The sequence below is a fragment of the Phycomyces blakesleeanus genome, assembly GCF_001638985.1.
Source record: "Phycomyces blakesleeanus NRRL 1555(-) unplaced genomic scaffold PHYBLscaffold_8, whole genome shotgun sequence".
NCBI lineage: Eukaryota > Fungi > Mucoromycota > Mucoromycetes > Mucorales > Phycomycetaceae > Phycomyces > Phycomyces blakesleeanus.
In genome coordinates this window covers 582,078-596,305 of record NW_017265141.1, presented here as the reverse complement: position 1 = coordinate 596,305, position 14,228 = coordinate 582,078, and the positions used below count along the sequence as shown (strand labels likewise).

The window sequence follows — 14,228 nt, the reverse complement described above, 5'->3', positions numbered from 1 at the left end:
TTAATCGAGTTCACAACAACACGTCTTCTTTCTCTTCTTAAATGGCTTTACTTTCTCGTCAATTTCTCCCCTTTTCACAGTCCTGTAGGCGCATATTTGGCACCGCTTTTGTACTAAATCTTCAGCGCACAAAAAAATCAATATCATTTGAACCTGAGGAACCCACTCAGAAAGGACGCAGAAAAGAATTGATTGAAGCTGTACTCTATGGATCAAAGAAGGTTAAAGAAGAGGAGCGCCAGACTCACTCAAAGATGTTGGCCAGAGGAAAATATGTTCACGAATTACAAAGTATACTTAAAGATACCTTACGCGACTAAATCACAAACTCACCCAGTCTGTGGATCAATAGAGCACAAAGTAAAGCCAGACAAGGTTGACGCCTATATTGAGTTGATGTAAATAGTTGGACTCCTCTACATTTTCTTTATATTAACTCTAACATTAGGACGAGTCACCTTCCTTACATTGCAAACGATCCGCTTAACGATGTCCATCTTTGTGGGAGCTGGATGATAGATATAGGAGAGCAAGACACATTTGGTAAGACTCTTTAGCTTGGAAGCTAAAAGAAAATAATAATAACATCGATTTGTGTAATGTGTCGCGTCAATTGGTAAAAATCAGTACATGTGTGGGAATACAAGGGATATCCTGGTCATCTGCAAACTATGGAAAGACTGGCTAAAGATCCTGTAAGTTTCAGCCTTTGACTATTTATTATCTTGCTTTTTGAAAGAGAGAAAGGGTAACCAAATTGTCTTATCCTGGCCACAGAATCACATCAGATTCTTGAAAGAACTCGGTCCCTTGTTAAGTTCCCGAGAGAACAATATGATGCTTGAGTTTTCTTTCTGGAAAACGTCTCCCCCAAAGATCAGTAATGGCCTATTTGAGCTTCGGCGTTATAGCCTAAAGGTAAATTACACAAGAAGGTTAGAGATCAGACTAAAGCATTGTTTTTGTTTTTGTTTTGGTTCTTATTGTAGCCTGGAAGTCTTTTGGAGTGGGAAATGTATTGGTGAGTCAGTTTGCTTATCGTTGTTGATATGCATAATACAATAGTAACTGTGCCCATATTTCTATTAGGCGCAAAGGACTAGAATGTCGACGACAATTTTGTGAGCCTGTGGGTGCTTGGTTTACTCAACTTGGTTCGCTCAACACAGTCTATCACATGTGGAGTTATCCGTATGTCACTGCTGTTACTATTATTATTATTATTATTATTATTATCTGTTGGCGTGGGTTGTGTTTCTGGACTGAAAGTATTTATTATATATTCATTAGTGATTTACAAACACGAAAAACAAGTCGTGAATCTGCTTGGAGTCTTGATGAATGGCCACAGACAGTGTATAATACAGGTAATATAAAGAACTGTTTCAAAAATGGTTGTGATGGTAGAGCTTAATACCGTGTTATCATAGTACGTTTGGTGGACAATATGACTTCGTATATCTTGAAACCTTTGCCATTTAGCCCATTACGATAGGCGGCAGTAACAAAAAAGAAAAGTGATCATACTAGTAATAATAATAATAAATAGTAAACCCAATTTATGTCATTTATTTATTCGACCTTTGAAAAACACAATGTTGCATTTGTTCCACCAAACCCGAAACTGTTTGTCAATGCAGCTCTGATGGGTTTGCCTTCTTGAGGAACCAGAGGTACATAGTTGAGATTAAAGTCTTTGTTGTCTGGTCCGCCTGGTGTATGAAGGTTCAGAGTGGGAGGGAGAATGTTCTGTTTAAAGTAAAATGTGGTGAACATACTATAATACAATTGTAGTCAACACTCACCTTGTATATTGAGAGGATTGTGAAAATGGCTTCGACAGAACCAGCAGCACCTAATAAATGACCTGTGGCGCCCTTTGTAGAAGATATGGCGACATTATCCCATTGACCCTCAAATACCCGCTTAATAGCGTTGTTTTCTGCAGCATCACCTACAATAAAATTCGTAAAGCATAAATATCTCACACAGCCATCAAGATGTATATATAGTCGACTTTACCAACAGCAGTACTAGTGGCATGTGCATTAACATAATCAATATCAGCTGGTGACAGATTTGCTCTGGCCAATGCTCTTTTCATGGATTTTTCTGCACCTCTTCCATCAGATGGCGGGGCTGTCATATGGTGGGCATCTCCTGAGAGACCATAGCCTCGTAATTCACAATAGATCCGTGCACCACGTTTCTTTGCATGCTCCAGCTCTTCCAAGACGACCACGCCCGCACCTTCCCCCATAACAAATCCAGCACGATCCGAATCAAAGGGTCTCGAAGATTCTGTTGGGTTTTCTTCAAAGCCTGAAGCTAGAGACTTTGCTCTTTATGTCTGTGTCAAAACATCTTGTCTGGCTAAAAGAAAACATCGTTGGTTTACCTTGCAAATCCAGCGATAGCCAAGGGATGAATCGATGCTTCTGCACCACCTGCAACCATGACATCCGCATCATCAAATTGAATAAAGCGCATAGCATCTCCGATAGAATGAGCGCCTGTTGTGCAGGCAGTAGACACAGCATGATTAGGTCCCTACCTCAGTTAATATTTTTGTTTTTTAGTAAAATGAAAGCAGCTTCCTTAATATATGGATATAGTAGCTATTTACTTGGAATCCGTATTTCATAGTAAGATGGCCAGCTGCCATGTTGATCAATATACGAGGCACAAACATTGGAGACACCTTTCTGTGGCCCTTTGTTGTTGTTATAATAGTAGTTTTTATATAATTGTTTGATTGATGAGTACAAATCATAATAATCCTTAATTATGTAGGTATTCTATCCACTTACAGATGCGGCATAGGCAGCAGAAGTAGCTACAATATCTTCCAGACTTCCCATACCGGATCCAATGCAAACACCCTGTACATCAAATTTCAAATCCTTAATCTCATGTCTTTTGTTCTTTTTCTGCCAAATATCTAATTTACAATTTTACATTTCATAATAGAAATAATAATAAAAAAAAAAAACAATATGACTCTCACAGTTCGTTCTTTCTCAGATTCGTCGTTTGGTTTCCACTCTGCATCTTCCAATGCTTGACGAGCAGCTGCGATTGCAAACTGAGTGAACTTGGCCATTACACGGTCATCCTACACAGAATCACATTACATTGGCTTCTCATAAATAAATATATATATATATATATATATATTATGTATACAAAACAAATCAAAATAAAGTAGTATGCTTCTCTTATTAAAATTATTACAGATACACAAATGCGTGTACATATATATATATAAGCATTGTTTCTATTTATGTGTCCATATTATCCTTTTTATCCATAGCAAGCTAATAAAATTTCTTTCTTTCTTTCTTTTTCAATAAAGAAATATAAATGTGAATATGAGTGTGTATACTGGTATACATGTGCTTACACCCTTGTCTAACCATTCACTAGCTGTGAATTGACCTTGCTCTTTTGGTCCCTGCGGGACACATGCCCCAATGCGTACTGGTAATGACTCAAAACCAGGAGTATTTGACAATGAGACAATTCCACATTGACTTTTCAACAAGTTTTGCCAGGCATGATTTACACCAACACCCAAAGGAGTTACTAAACCAAGACCAGTAACTACAACACGACGAGAAGTCATGTTGAATGTAAATGCGTAAAAAGAAAAGAAAAGAAAAGAAAAGAGAAGAGAGAAGAAAAGTAAGGTGGGGTATTTGTGAGAGAGAGAGAGAGAGAGAGAGAGAGAAAACGAAAGAACAACAACAATAACAATAAAATATATGTGTTAAGGAAGCGGTATTCTAAAAATACGAATGTTAATGTGTAAAAGAGATAGAAAATAAGGATATGATAGTTTTTGGTCGCTTAATGAGACTTGATAGTTGATAGTGTAGTAGTTGAACAGGTCCATTGGCGGTACAGGAAGTATCCAAACAGAATACAGAACAATCCACAGCTCATGGCTGCATTAAGAACCACAAATAAATCAGGTAGCTTCTCGGGAGGAGCGACAGTTAAATCTATAAAATGCCATCCGATGAACCCTGCATAAACAACCTAAAAATAATAATAATAAATAAAATGGCTCCTAATTCTTTTTTATATATATTCTTACATTAATTGTGTTGCGAAGAGTAGATAACGTGGACTTGGGGTAGTCACCCAAGAGATAGTTCCACAGAAGAGTAGTTGCAACATAAGGTATCTCAAGTCCCTCTCGCTTCAAAAGAGGAAACATACTACAATACATGTACATATATACATTTGTTAGATTGCATAACCTTTATCAAACGATGTGTTTATTTACCTAAACATTGCCGTGTTTATAAAGAGACGAACGGCTACTGGATCTTCCAAGACAAGCAAAGTAACAGGTAAAGCGGGTAACAAGATTGACTTTTCATGAACCTGGAATGACAGCAAAAAGAATGCAAGAGAAGAATTCACCAACGCATACAAGAATCTGTACGGAGAAGGACGAAGATAGAGCTGAATACTGACAGGTACAACTGCCAATAATGTGGCTACTAAACTGTACACAAATATAGATATATGGATAAGTGTATTTTGCGAATCTGAATGTAAATGGATTTTTATTCCTAATTTCTTACCTCATTTTCACTGCCGCTTCAAGGCTGAGCAGTTGACGGATCTTAATAAAAATATTCAATGTACACCAGACACTAGCCACCTTGTCTTCAAATAAACCTCGTGCTACAGGAAATACACGATGGATAACCTGCAAGATACTGTCGAGAGATCCAAGCCAAGGAGAGAATAAAATTCCAAATGTCACTAATACAGTAATGCCAAGCTTACAAAACAATATCAATCTATACAATAAAATAGAATACAATGCAATGCAATGCAATATAATGTAATATAATATTAATCGGGTTTGCTCTCATAGAAACTTCTTTTGTTTTCTTCTCGTTTACCCTTGTTTGTTTTTGAAGCATTGTGCTAAGAGATAGGCAAATACAGCAGGTGAATAATACAAGGCCATCTGCTTAAATCCCAGGGATAAGCAAAAGAATATGGCACCCCATACATAATATCCAGTCAGGAAAGCGTTTATGGCCCACAGAGTTAGGCCAAGCATCACACTGTTGAATTGAAAGTGACCATGATCAATCAATAGCAAAGCAGGTTGCATAATGATCAATATAGCTCCAATGTGCTGTAGTACGTATTAGCAAGAAGCAGATTAATTGCTGTATTAAGATGCTTTTCTTTTCTTTGGGTTTTCTTTTTTTTAGTGTACCTTTTGAAAGATGTCTTTGGATCCATATTGGACCTGACAGAATACCAAAACAGCTGGGATGTAGATGATCATTTCTGACACAAATACAGCAGAGCGCATAAACAGCTTACTGCCCATTGATTCTAATCCACGTGAACTGTACAGTTCAAACCAAGAAGAATCTATCATAGATCCTCTTTGTGGAGCCAATTGAAATATTCAGTTTTTTTTATTTTGTTTGATTTCTGATACTTTTGCTGATGTTGGTACTTTCATGATCAATTCTATAAAGAAAACCTTACATGCTACCACACAACCTGCTGTGGAAGGCTGTAAGAGGTGGATAATCTAGTCCCCACCAGGTGAGGTCATGAGTATACCAATCTTTCGTTGGAAGGTTGATTGTCAACTCCATCCAGTGTCTTTGGGCCTCATAATCTCCATATTGCGGAGGTGTGTTTTGACCTATGTACTCCACTCAATAAATAAAGATTTACAAGACGCCTTATAAAATGTACATTTTTATATGTGCATAACTCGATTTTTTTATGATTCCCATTCCAAATGCATATATATATATATACATATACTCATTCCAGATTATCCTTACCCGAATAAGGATGAAGCGCAACTGCCCATCTCACTAACGATCCAAACAATAGGTACACTAAAGGAGCAGTCCATAAAGTCTCATGGCGTACCAAATGGCGTAGCCCTTGTTTTACGGGGTTGGTCATCCAAAGCCCTTCCATTGCAGTAGATTCTCTTCTTTTTTTTTTCTTTTCGTATTTCTATTGTTCCCTTTTTTTGCTAGGTGGATGTTGTGCACAAGATTGTAAATCAGAATAATAAAAAAAAAGTCGACAAGAACCTATAAAAAGAATAAAACAATTACTACTGAACACAAACTACCCAAAGGCGGAGCCACAAACTTTTTCTCCATTTTATTCCTAAATTCCCAACTCCATTCTCGTTTATTCTTTAAGCCCATTAGCATTTAAAGAGATCAAATTCCTTATTGAGCCTATTCAAAGATGCGCAATCCACTGAAGAAACGATCCAAAAGACACCAGAGACATGCTCTGCAGCAAGACAGTGGGTTTACACCCGAGCAATTTGAGTCGCCCGAAATACCAAGCAAGTTGTATTTATAGTAATAAATCTGTTGGAAATGTCTACATCATTGTGCTAATGACAAAAAACTAAAAAAAAAAAAAGTTCCTTGGAGTGCCATTGGACTTGCCACACTTTTGTTCTCATTGGGATCTTTACTGATTGTATTGGGTGTGTTAATCAAACTTGGTTACATTGTATCCGATGTAGGTTTGCATGTCACAAACAAAGAAATAGGCTTATACATTGCAATTATCTATTGTCATTTATTGTAGGTGTGGCTCGATAGAGGTATACCTTTCCTTGTCTTAGGATCAATTATGTTTATCCCAGGTTTGTAAAACAAAACAAGATAAGATAAAATAGACTGCTGTAAAATAGTCTAGGTAACTAATTGTGAATTTGTGTTTCTTTTCTTTCGTTTGTTTTATTTAAAATAATAGGTGTATACCACTTGTATCTGGCATACTACGCTTATTATCGGTACCCAGGTTACGACTTTGCAATGATTCCTGATTGGGATTAAGCAAGACAATAACACGCTTTTGTCCGTTTATATAGACGAATAATTTTAATTGTGTGTGTGTGTGTGTGTGTGTGTGTATTTAGAGGTGGGGAAGGTCTGTGGATTTCCTTGCATTGCCTTTGTACAATACCTGTTGGCTTGGTCCACTTTATACCTTTTTACAACAGATTAGGAAGATGTATTCACAAATATTAAACCAAAGAACAAATGCGTGAGAGTCTGAAAAATAAGTCAAAACAATATGAAGATGCCAATTGTGTGTGTGTATATATATTAAGTAGAGTGTAATGATGTGCAGAGTGAGATGATTATGGAGCTTGATTGTAATCAAGCAGTTTATGCTTTGCTAAGCATTTGATGTATGCCTCGATAAAAGGCTCATAGTTGTACTTCCTCCGTACTGTGTCGTCCTAAATATTAAGAATATATAAGAAGCTAGAAAGAGAGAAAGTATGGCCAGATTTGCTTACTCGGTATTCTTTATGCTTTTGATATTCTGTGCCTAGTCGCTCATATAGCCTCAATGATTCATCTTGGGTTTGCATCCACCTATCAGTCAGCTCTGCTTCTGACCACCCCCGTACGTCTGTCTTGATACTTGTTTGAATTGATATTTGCTCATCTACCGGGAGATCCTCAAATACACGGCAATAATCACGCTCTCTCACCAATTCCTTTCCAGCTTGATTTACATTCTGTATAGTTTGTGAGACTAGAGTTTCACAAAAGCTCCTACTAAACGGCTAGGGCTGCTAACTTACATGCTCCATGTGGTACTGGTACTCTTCTTCCCATCGATTAATGTTCAAAGTCACACGCCAAGCAGGATATAAGCTATCTAGCTCGTTTTCGACTGCCTGTCTCAAGTAAGCTTTGCCAACTAACTGCCGATGATATACTTGTCGTCTATCCTCTATCACAGCCCACATCGAATATGGAGTTTGATGTCGATAGAGCCTGGGCACACAAAATAAGAAGAGGGTTCGTTGGAATACGAATCTCTTGAAGATCAGAACAACGTCAGAGCCTTCTTTTTTCGGTCCATGGGGCCAAACAAAATGAACACTACTTATCTCTATTCCTACCACTGCTACCTCTCCCAGTGTTACGATGGTCTAGTTAAAGTAAAAAAAGACAAAAAGAAAAGAAAAGAGTATAGCTTACATATCTGCCTTGCGTCTCAATTCATTCTGGGCTACGCCTAACCATGTAGTTTCTGTACAAGCAACTAATGATTCATTTGACTTTTTTTATCAATATTTTCTTCAGGCCGACTTCTTCAAATTTAGACCCATTACCTAGTCTTGAAGGACTCTTTCGGCAACCATCCAACTCCCATAGAAATCCGCCATAATGAACATAGGTAATAGCATGAAAAACACCTCTACTTTCCTGTCGCCTATTGTATAAAATCAAACAATGATATCGGTAAAGTGACCTTTAAGTATATTGGAGTTTACTCACTTTGCAATATTGTTTGACGCCTCTCTGAGTACATGACTACTTGATAAACTGTGCCCTTTTTCCTAAGCCAATGTTGTTGGTGCCTGTATCTTTTTCATATATATATATATATTCTCCGCTATTCTTTCTCTCTCTCTCTCTCTTTCTCTTGTGTATATATATATATATGTAGCATCTTTACTCAGCCAAGTTCTGCTATTAAAACCTACGATTGGAGTGAATTCTCGAGTGAATTCCTTGAATTCTTTCAAGGTAGATCCAATGTCAACCATTTCGCCACAGTTCATCAATATGTTTATCAATGCATGAGTTGCATATCCTTCACGAACAATCTAATGGATTTGCATGTGTGCAAAAGTTAGTTAACTTGAGATGCACATTTATATAAAAGCTCTTACTTGATTAGAAAAGTAAATGCCATTGCTTGAAGTTTCTTCTCCATTAATAGCTGGTGGCACTTGATGAAGTAATAGGATTACGCCATGTACTGGCCTTTTTTTTTAAAATAAATAAATTAAAGTGTATTTGTATTTGTGTGGTTGCATTTTCAATTAAAACGATGGCAATATATTTATGTAAGAGGTTGTAATATGTAGTGTGTAGTGATAATAATATATACACTTTTTTTTAGCCTTTCTTGGTAAAGTACACGGCCATCTTTATTTATTCTTTGTGTACCTTTGTTCACGGATAAAGTCTCGGTTAGACGGTTGGATCTGCTCTACTTGAACACCCTTGACACCCATACTAAGGCAAAGCTTAGATAATACACCTACACAATAACAAATATATATTTATATTTACATGCAAATAAATAAGCAAACTGTGACAACAAGAAGTGTACATCGTGTGAGATTAGACTTACGGGGATCTGGGTCAATGACTAGCCATCGTTCACTTTGGTTGTCGCGTGTCATTATGATGACTTGTTCAAGTTTTTTGAAACAATAAAAAGAGGAATACTAGTAATATTGAGGAGATAATAAAAAGAAAAAGAAAAAGAAAGAAAAAGAAAAAAGAAGTGTGTGAGAGAGGGATGGAGAAAAGAAAGAGAAGAAGAAGAAGAAGAAAAACACACTCCTACTCATAGCGTACACTTTACACACACAGACACACATACACACACAAAGCGAGAGAGAGAGAGAGAGAGATCACATAGACATGTATATAAAAAAAAGATGGCCCATGGTTTTGATGACGCATAAGATAATGCATCTTTTCTCATCGAGAAGGGTTGATCAAACGTGTAAATTTCAGGGTTTATTTCCAATTTTCTTTAACATTGATCGAGATGCCAATTTTCTTTTCTCTCTCTCTCGCTTTTCTCATGGGATCATGTCATCTGCTTCTGGCTGCTACATGATTTGGTCTTGAGAATATAGTGTTGAATGAAATGATAAATAGTATATAGGAACAAAACACATGTCAACCAAGAGATCAGCGTTAGTTTCTTGCTTCAATCATAATCATAAAAAAAAGGGGAGCTTGGAAGCCCAATTCAATAATTATACGTTATATATATTATTATTGGGATTTTGATCTGTTAAGAAAACCAAATCCAAACGTATATATATATATTTGTCTTGCTGATCAAGAGTCCCAAACAGACAAACGTAAAAGAGGGGAATCTCAAGGGGAATCTTCAAGGGATAATGTTGTATGATTATTAACCCCTTCCTCCAAGTGGTTGTGATGGTGGTGGTTGTGGTGGTAGATTTATTAATTTATTTATTAAAAAAAAAGTGTAGATTTGATCTGTTAACCTTGTTGGTATCCAGGCTATTTATTAAAATATTGATGAATCCAAATATTAAACATCTTGCATGCTCATCTATAAAAGTACTTGGATATCTATAGATATAGCTAATATTAATAATATTAATAAAAGAACCGTCAGGCTATACTAGATACGATGGACTCGTTTTTGTTTTGGTTTTTTTTTGTATGTGTGTTTTACCCCCTCAATCTAACCTACCCAAATCAAAATACGCCAAAGAAAGGTCAATCTGCGCAAATGCAACAAGAGGAAGAAGAAGAATTTTTTTTAAAAAAAAGAACCTTTTTTTCTTTCCCCTTATTTAACCTCGAGGGGATATACAGGGAAACACACTACACAACATACCTTGTACATTATATATTGTATATTGTATATTGTACACTGTTCATTATTCATTATTCATTACTTACTATATAGATATCCACATAAAATGTCCTTTATTTCCACACAGGATTATAAATTGTACCTTTTTGAAGATCATTTTTTTTTGTACAAATCCAAAAATTAAAGTATTAGAGCTGATCCCAATTTTCCACACTTTTATGGTGAGTACAGAATTTCATGCAAACTTGATGGCTTTCCTATTTGGGAAAGTGGATCCTCATTGTCTGTGGACTTTACGACAGGACCCCCTTTTTCTCTCTCTCAAGAAACAATACTGTAATGTACTACAATAGAATAAAATACAATACACGCAGTTTCTCAATCATTTAGCTAAAATAGTGTTTATGTGTGTGTGTGTGTGTGTGTGTCTTATGATGACGTAAATCATTTGACTGCCAAGTATGTAGAGTTTCAACAAAACCCAAAGGTATAAATTAGTTGTATGTGTGCGAATAAATGTCACTAGTATTCTAGAATGCTGTCATGAGTATGTCTTCATTATCCCTTGTACAACATGTTCTTTTTCTCTCTTTCTTTAATTTGCACAAAAGAATTAAAATCGGATTTGGTTCATAATATTTATGAATGGTAGGTTTGGTCGGTCAGTTATTTTACCAGCCGGAATAACGGGCGGCTCTTATTTTGTCCTTTTGAAGTTTGCGGATCGTTTCCCGATATGATCCGTTCACATTTGACGGCGGCCAATGCTTACTGTACACTTCCGCAAGGATAATATAAAGACCCAAAAGTAAAGAAGACAAAGAGGGAAAAAATAAAGACCAAGAGAAAATCATTTGGCTATATAAATATTTGTGTGTATTTAGTAAATCTGCTTAAATGAAAAAAAAAAAACACTAGACGGCTTTTCAAATAACACCAATCGATCAACACCAGCTTAAGGCCACAAGCCATAATATTAGCAAGGAAGAAAAAAAAAGAGAGAAAGAGAGAAAAAAAACTATATCATTACAATCCTTTTTATTCTTTCTTTTTTTAAACATCATTGCCGCTCTATCTTCCTTCTTTCCATAGCAACCGACAAAAACCTTTGTATAGACACAAAACTAGAATCAAATAAGGCTCACCACATAATGTCCAATCCAGAATCCAAACACATTGCCTTTCCAAAAGTCACTAAAGATCTAGAGAACGTCCGGATATCGCCCATGAAATTATTTCATCACCATAGCCATAAACATCAATTCGAAAACATCCCTTTTAATGTATCCAGACCAAGCTCTCCAAAATCACCGTCCGGAACAATTGACAGTCAAAGATCATCGCCTACAATATCAGAAGCAGATCGAAACTCTTTACCTACTCCAACATCGCCTCACTTTCCCGATAATGACAATGACAATGACAACGATGATGATTTAAAGCGTAGAGCTGAGCCTATTCGAAATTCTGTGACTGAGGATCATGCAGCTGAATTGCCCGCAGTCCGCAAAACTAGTCGGCATTACTCTCTCCCGACCACGGTCGGATTGGAACACACACCAGACCAGTTCGTTTTCAAAAAACCGGAATATGGTAACCAGTACAACAGCACCCATTTCCACCACAAAGAAAAAAAAGAAACCATAATTAAGGATTTCAAGCGACTCTTCCATACGTCAAGTAACAAGAAAAAAGATTATAATGCCGATAATTCGAGTATCAGAAGCGGGTCAATATACACGACCAACAGTGATATTTCATTTGCAAACGAATTCAACAGAGATCTTGAAGGCCGGTATGGCAAATGGGGTAAGTTGTCTTGCCACATAAACTCTTATATATATATATATATATAAATCTTTTTGGTGGTTTCATTAAATTTAATCAATTACCTAGGGCGATTTGTTGGAAAGGGCTCGGGTGGTTCTGTCCGTCTAATTCGTCGCAGTACGGACAACAAGACCTTTGCCGTAAAACAGTTTCGTCAAAGGTCGCCAAATGAAAGTATCAAGGAATATACAAAAAAAGTGACGGCCGAGTTCTGTATCGGGTCAATTTTACATCACTGTAATATAATCGAGGCCCTAGATATCATTCAAGAAGGAAACTCGTTTTTTGAGATCATGGAGTTTGCCCCCAATGACATGTTTAGTATCGTGATGAGTGGCAGGATGTCTCCCAAGGAGGTCGATTGTTGCTATCGCCAATTCCTTGATGGAGTAGCCTATCTGCAATCTATGGGAATCGCACACCGAGATTTGAAACTGGACAATATGGTTTTGGATGAAAGAGGAATTGTAAAGATCATTGACTTTGGGTGTGCTACGGTCATTCGACACCCATATGAGAAGACCAATCGAATGTGCTCAGGTAGAAAGAAATAGGATACAACTGCTCTATATGGAGGGATTATCTTACTAATAATTTATTTAAAGGATTATGTGGATCTGATCCATACATTGCACCAGAGCAATATTCAAAATCAGAGTACGATGCTAGTCTAACAGATGTTTGGTCGTGTGGAATTATTTTCATTTGCATGTCCATACGTCGATTTCCATGGCGTATTGCTATTCCTGACAAGGACAAAACCTATAGTGACTATCTCAGGACGTGCTTGTCTGGAACCGGAATAGTCCAGATATTTCAACTGCTGCCTGGTTACTCAAGAAACATCATATCCCGGATGCTTGCACCCGACCCGGACAAGCGATGGACACTCGATCAGGCGTTGGGAGATTCATGGCTAGCAAACATCGATACATGCACGGTCGAACATCCAACCCAAGCTCACAAACACCATCTGCTCTTCCGACCGAGTCATGAGATAATGGAAGAGCGCGGGAACATTTCTCTTCTGCCCTCTTCATTTGGCTTACCAGCAGAGGCGGCTGATAGTTCTGGCAAGCACAAACGATTGCATATTCCTATGAAAAACAGGAATCATTAATATATATTATGCTTTATTAAGATTAACTGATTTGTGTCACTGATATTTAATAATTCTATTTAACAAAAGAAGTGACCTTGAACACCTTTTGGTTTAATCAATTAATTATTTGGAAATTTAACTTTAGCAGCTTTGAACTTCTTTATAAGTACTCCTATTGGTTAATCGTGTCCTGAATTTTAAAAGCAAGACAAAATGAAAAAAAAATTGAATGGATAATATATTTTGTGAATTGAAACAATACCAAATAGAATAAAATATATAAATAAAAAATTAAAGAAGAGGGGGAAAAATCTACTTCTTGCGGTCCCCCTTTATTTCTTTAGTTTGTTTCAAAGTAATATCTTTTAATCGCATATGTACTTGAATATTATCATTATTATTATTTTTTAAAATTCAACGAATTAAAAATAAGAATACTTTAGAACTGCTAAACATGCTTGACAACGTCCTTGCTCCATGGTATTAGCTTTGAGATTTATTCAGCAAACCTAACAAGAAATTTTAGGGCTGTTGGTATTGTAATTGCTACGTATTGAAATCCTGAAAATTACTTTTTTTGTAAAATCTTTCTTAAAGAAAAAAAAAGAACTTGTCCCATTTCGCTTTATGCGTTGGATAAAACTCCATCTCCAGCTAATCAAACTCAATAATATCGGCAGAAAGAAACTCGATTTATGATAATTATGTTTGTGTACACGGCTGCTGTTCTTTACAGCGCCTTGGAGTCAAGAGGACTATTAGGTGATTCAATAAGATCGAGTCTATACACTGTGTACGAATCCCAGGACATACGATTTTGCTCTAAAGGATTGAAAAAAAAAAAAGACACCGGATTCAGGAGAGG

At 36.7% G+C, this 14,228-nt stretch overlaps 6 protein-coding genes across 6 annotated transcripts; 3 read left to right on the top strand and 3 right to left on the bottom strand.

Annotated features, from left to right (window-relative positions):
- Window positions 1-41: 41 nt before the first annotated feature.
- PHYBLDRAFT_111684 (hypothetical protein) lies at window positions 42-1,495 on the top strand (the record flags this gene model as incomplete). The annotated part of the gene is made up of 9 exons (XM_018428229.1): window positions 42-291; window positions 353-398; window positions 449-543; window positions 628-695; window positions 778-918; window positions 990-1,021; window positions 1,090-1,191; window positions 1,291-1,367; window positions 1,431-1,495. The coding sequence occupies 9 exons, from the start codon at window positions 42-44 to the stop codon at window positions 1,493-1,495; spliced, it is 876 nt and encodes a 291-aa protein (XP_018292831.1).
- A 77-nt stretch (window positions 1,496-1,572) lies between these two features.
- On the bottom strand, window positions 1,573-3,625 carry PHYBLDRAFT_111203 (hypothetical protein; the record flags this gene model as incomplete). The annotated part of the gene is made up of 8 exons (XM_018428199.1): window positions 1,573-1,749; window positions 1,806-1,954; window positions 2,023-2,342; window positions 2,399-2,550; window positions 2,627-2,713; window positions 2,811-2,882; window positions 3,008-3,115; window positions 3,404-3,625. 8 exons carry the CDS (start codon window positions 3,623-3,625, stop codon window positions 1,573-1,575), a joined length of 1,287 nt encoding a protein of 428 aa, XP_018292830.1.
- Window positions 3,597-6,077, bottom strand: PHYBLDRAFT_124155 (glycosyltransferase family 57 protein). Its single transcript, XM_018428976.1, has 8 exons — window positions 5,838-6,077; window positions 5,530-5,692; window positions 5,249-5,423; window positions 4,923-5,164; window positions 4,596-4,817; window positions 4,292-4,516; window positions 4,100-4,223; window positions 3,597-4,041 (listed from the first exon to the last, which is right to left on the bottom strand). The coding sequence occupies exons 1-8, from the start codon at window positions 5,977-5,979 to the stop codon at window positions 3,850-3,852; spliced, it is 1,485 nt and encodes a 494-aa protein (XP_018292829.1). The 5' UTR covers window positions 5,980-6,077; the 3' UTR covers window positions 3,597-3,849.
- Window positions 6,078-6,218: 141 nt separating this feature from the next.
- PHYBLDRAFT_180961 (hypothetical protein) lies at window positions 6,219-7,088 on the top strand. The gene is made up of 4 exons (XM_018438392.1): window positions 6,219-6,364; window positions 6,446-6,546; window positions 6,616-6,673; window positions 6,784-7,088. The coding sequence occupies exons 1-4, from the start codon at window positions 6,262-6,264 to the stop codon at window positions 6,864-6,866; spliced, it is 345 nt and encodes a 114-aa protein (XP_018292828.1). The 5' UTR covers window positions 6,219-6,261; the 3' UTR covers window positions 6,867-7,088.
- Window positions 7,089-7,174: 86 nt separating this feature from the next.
- On the bottom strand, window positions 7,175-9,247 carry PHYBLDRAFT_61164 (hypothetical protein; the record flags this gene model as incomplete). The annotated part of the gene is made up of 10 exons (XM_018440764.1): window positions 7,175-7,276; window positions 7,337-7,561; window positions 7,628-7,823; window positions 8,031-8,094; window positions 8,165-8,265; window positions 8,331-8,392; window positions 8,540-8,662; window positions 8,729-8,822; window positions 9,009-9,102; window positions 9,196-9,247. 10 exons carry the CDS (start codon window positions 9,245-9,247, stop codon window positions 7,175-7,177), a joined length of 1,113 nt encoding a protein of 370 aa, XP_018292827.1.
- Window positions 9,248-12,335: 3,088 nt separating this feature from the next.
- Window positions 12,336-13,225, top strand: PHYBLDRAFT_100400 (hypothetical protein; the record flags this gene model as incomplete). The annotated part of the gene is made up of 2 exons (XM_018427584.1): window positions 12,336-12,801; window positions 12,867-13,225. Coding segments are annotated over 2 exons (825 nt in total), but the record flags the coding sequence as incomplete, so codon positions are not given.
- Window positions 13,226-14,228: the final 1,003 nt, after the last annotated feature.

Excerpts from the sequence above, each read along its gene's own strand:
- PHYBLDRAFT_124155 (XM_018428976.1), bottom strand. The coding sequence starts at position 5,979 with ATGGAAGGGCTTTGGATGACCAACCCCGTAAAACAAGGGCTACGCCAT. Across the intron at positions 5,693-5,837 it reads TGCGCTTCATCCTTATTCGG|GTCAAAACACACCTCCGCAA; the intron begins GTAAGGATAATC and ends TGGAGTACATAG. Across the intron at positions 4,042-4,099 it reads CTCTTCGCAACACAATTAAT|GTTGTTTATGCAGGGTTCAT; the intron begins GTAAGAATATAT and ends TATTATTTTTAG.
- PHYBLDRAFT_180961 (XM_018438392.1), top strand. The coding sequence starts at position 6,262 with ATGCGCAATCCACTGAAGAAACGATCCAAAAGACACCAGAGACATGCT. Across the intron at positions 6,365-6,445 it reads TGAGTCGCCCGAAATACCAA|TTCCTTGGAGTGCCATTGGA; the intron begins GCAAGTTGTATT and ends AAAAAAAAAAAG. Across the intron at positions 6,674-6,783 it reads ATCAATTATGTTTATCCCAG|GTGTATACCACTTGTATCTG; the intron begins GTTTGTAAAACA and ends TTAAAATAATAG.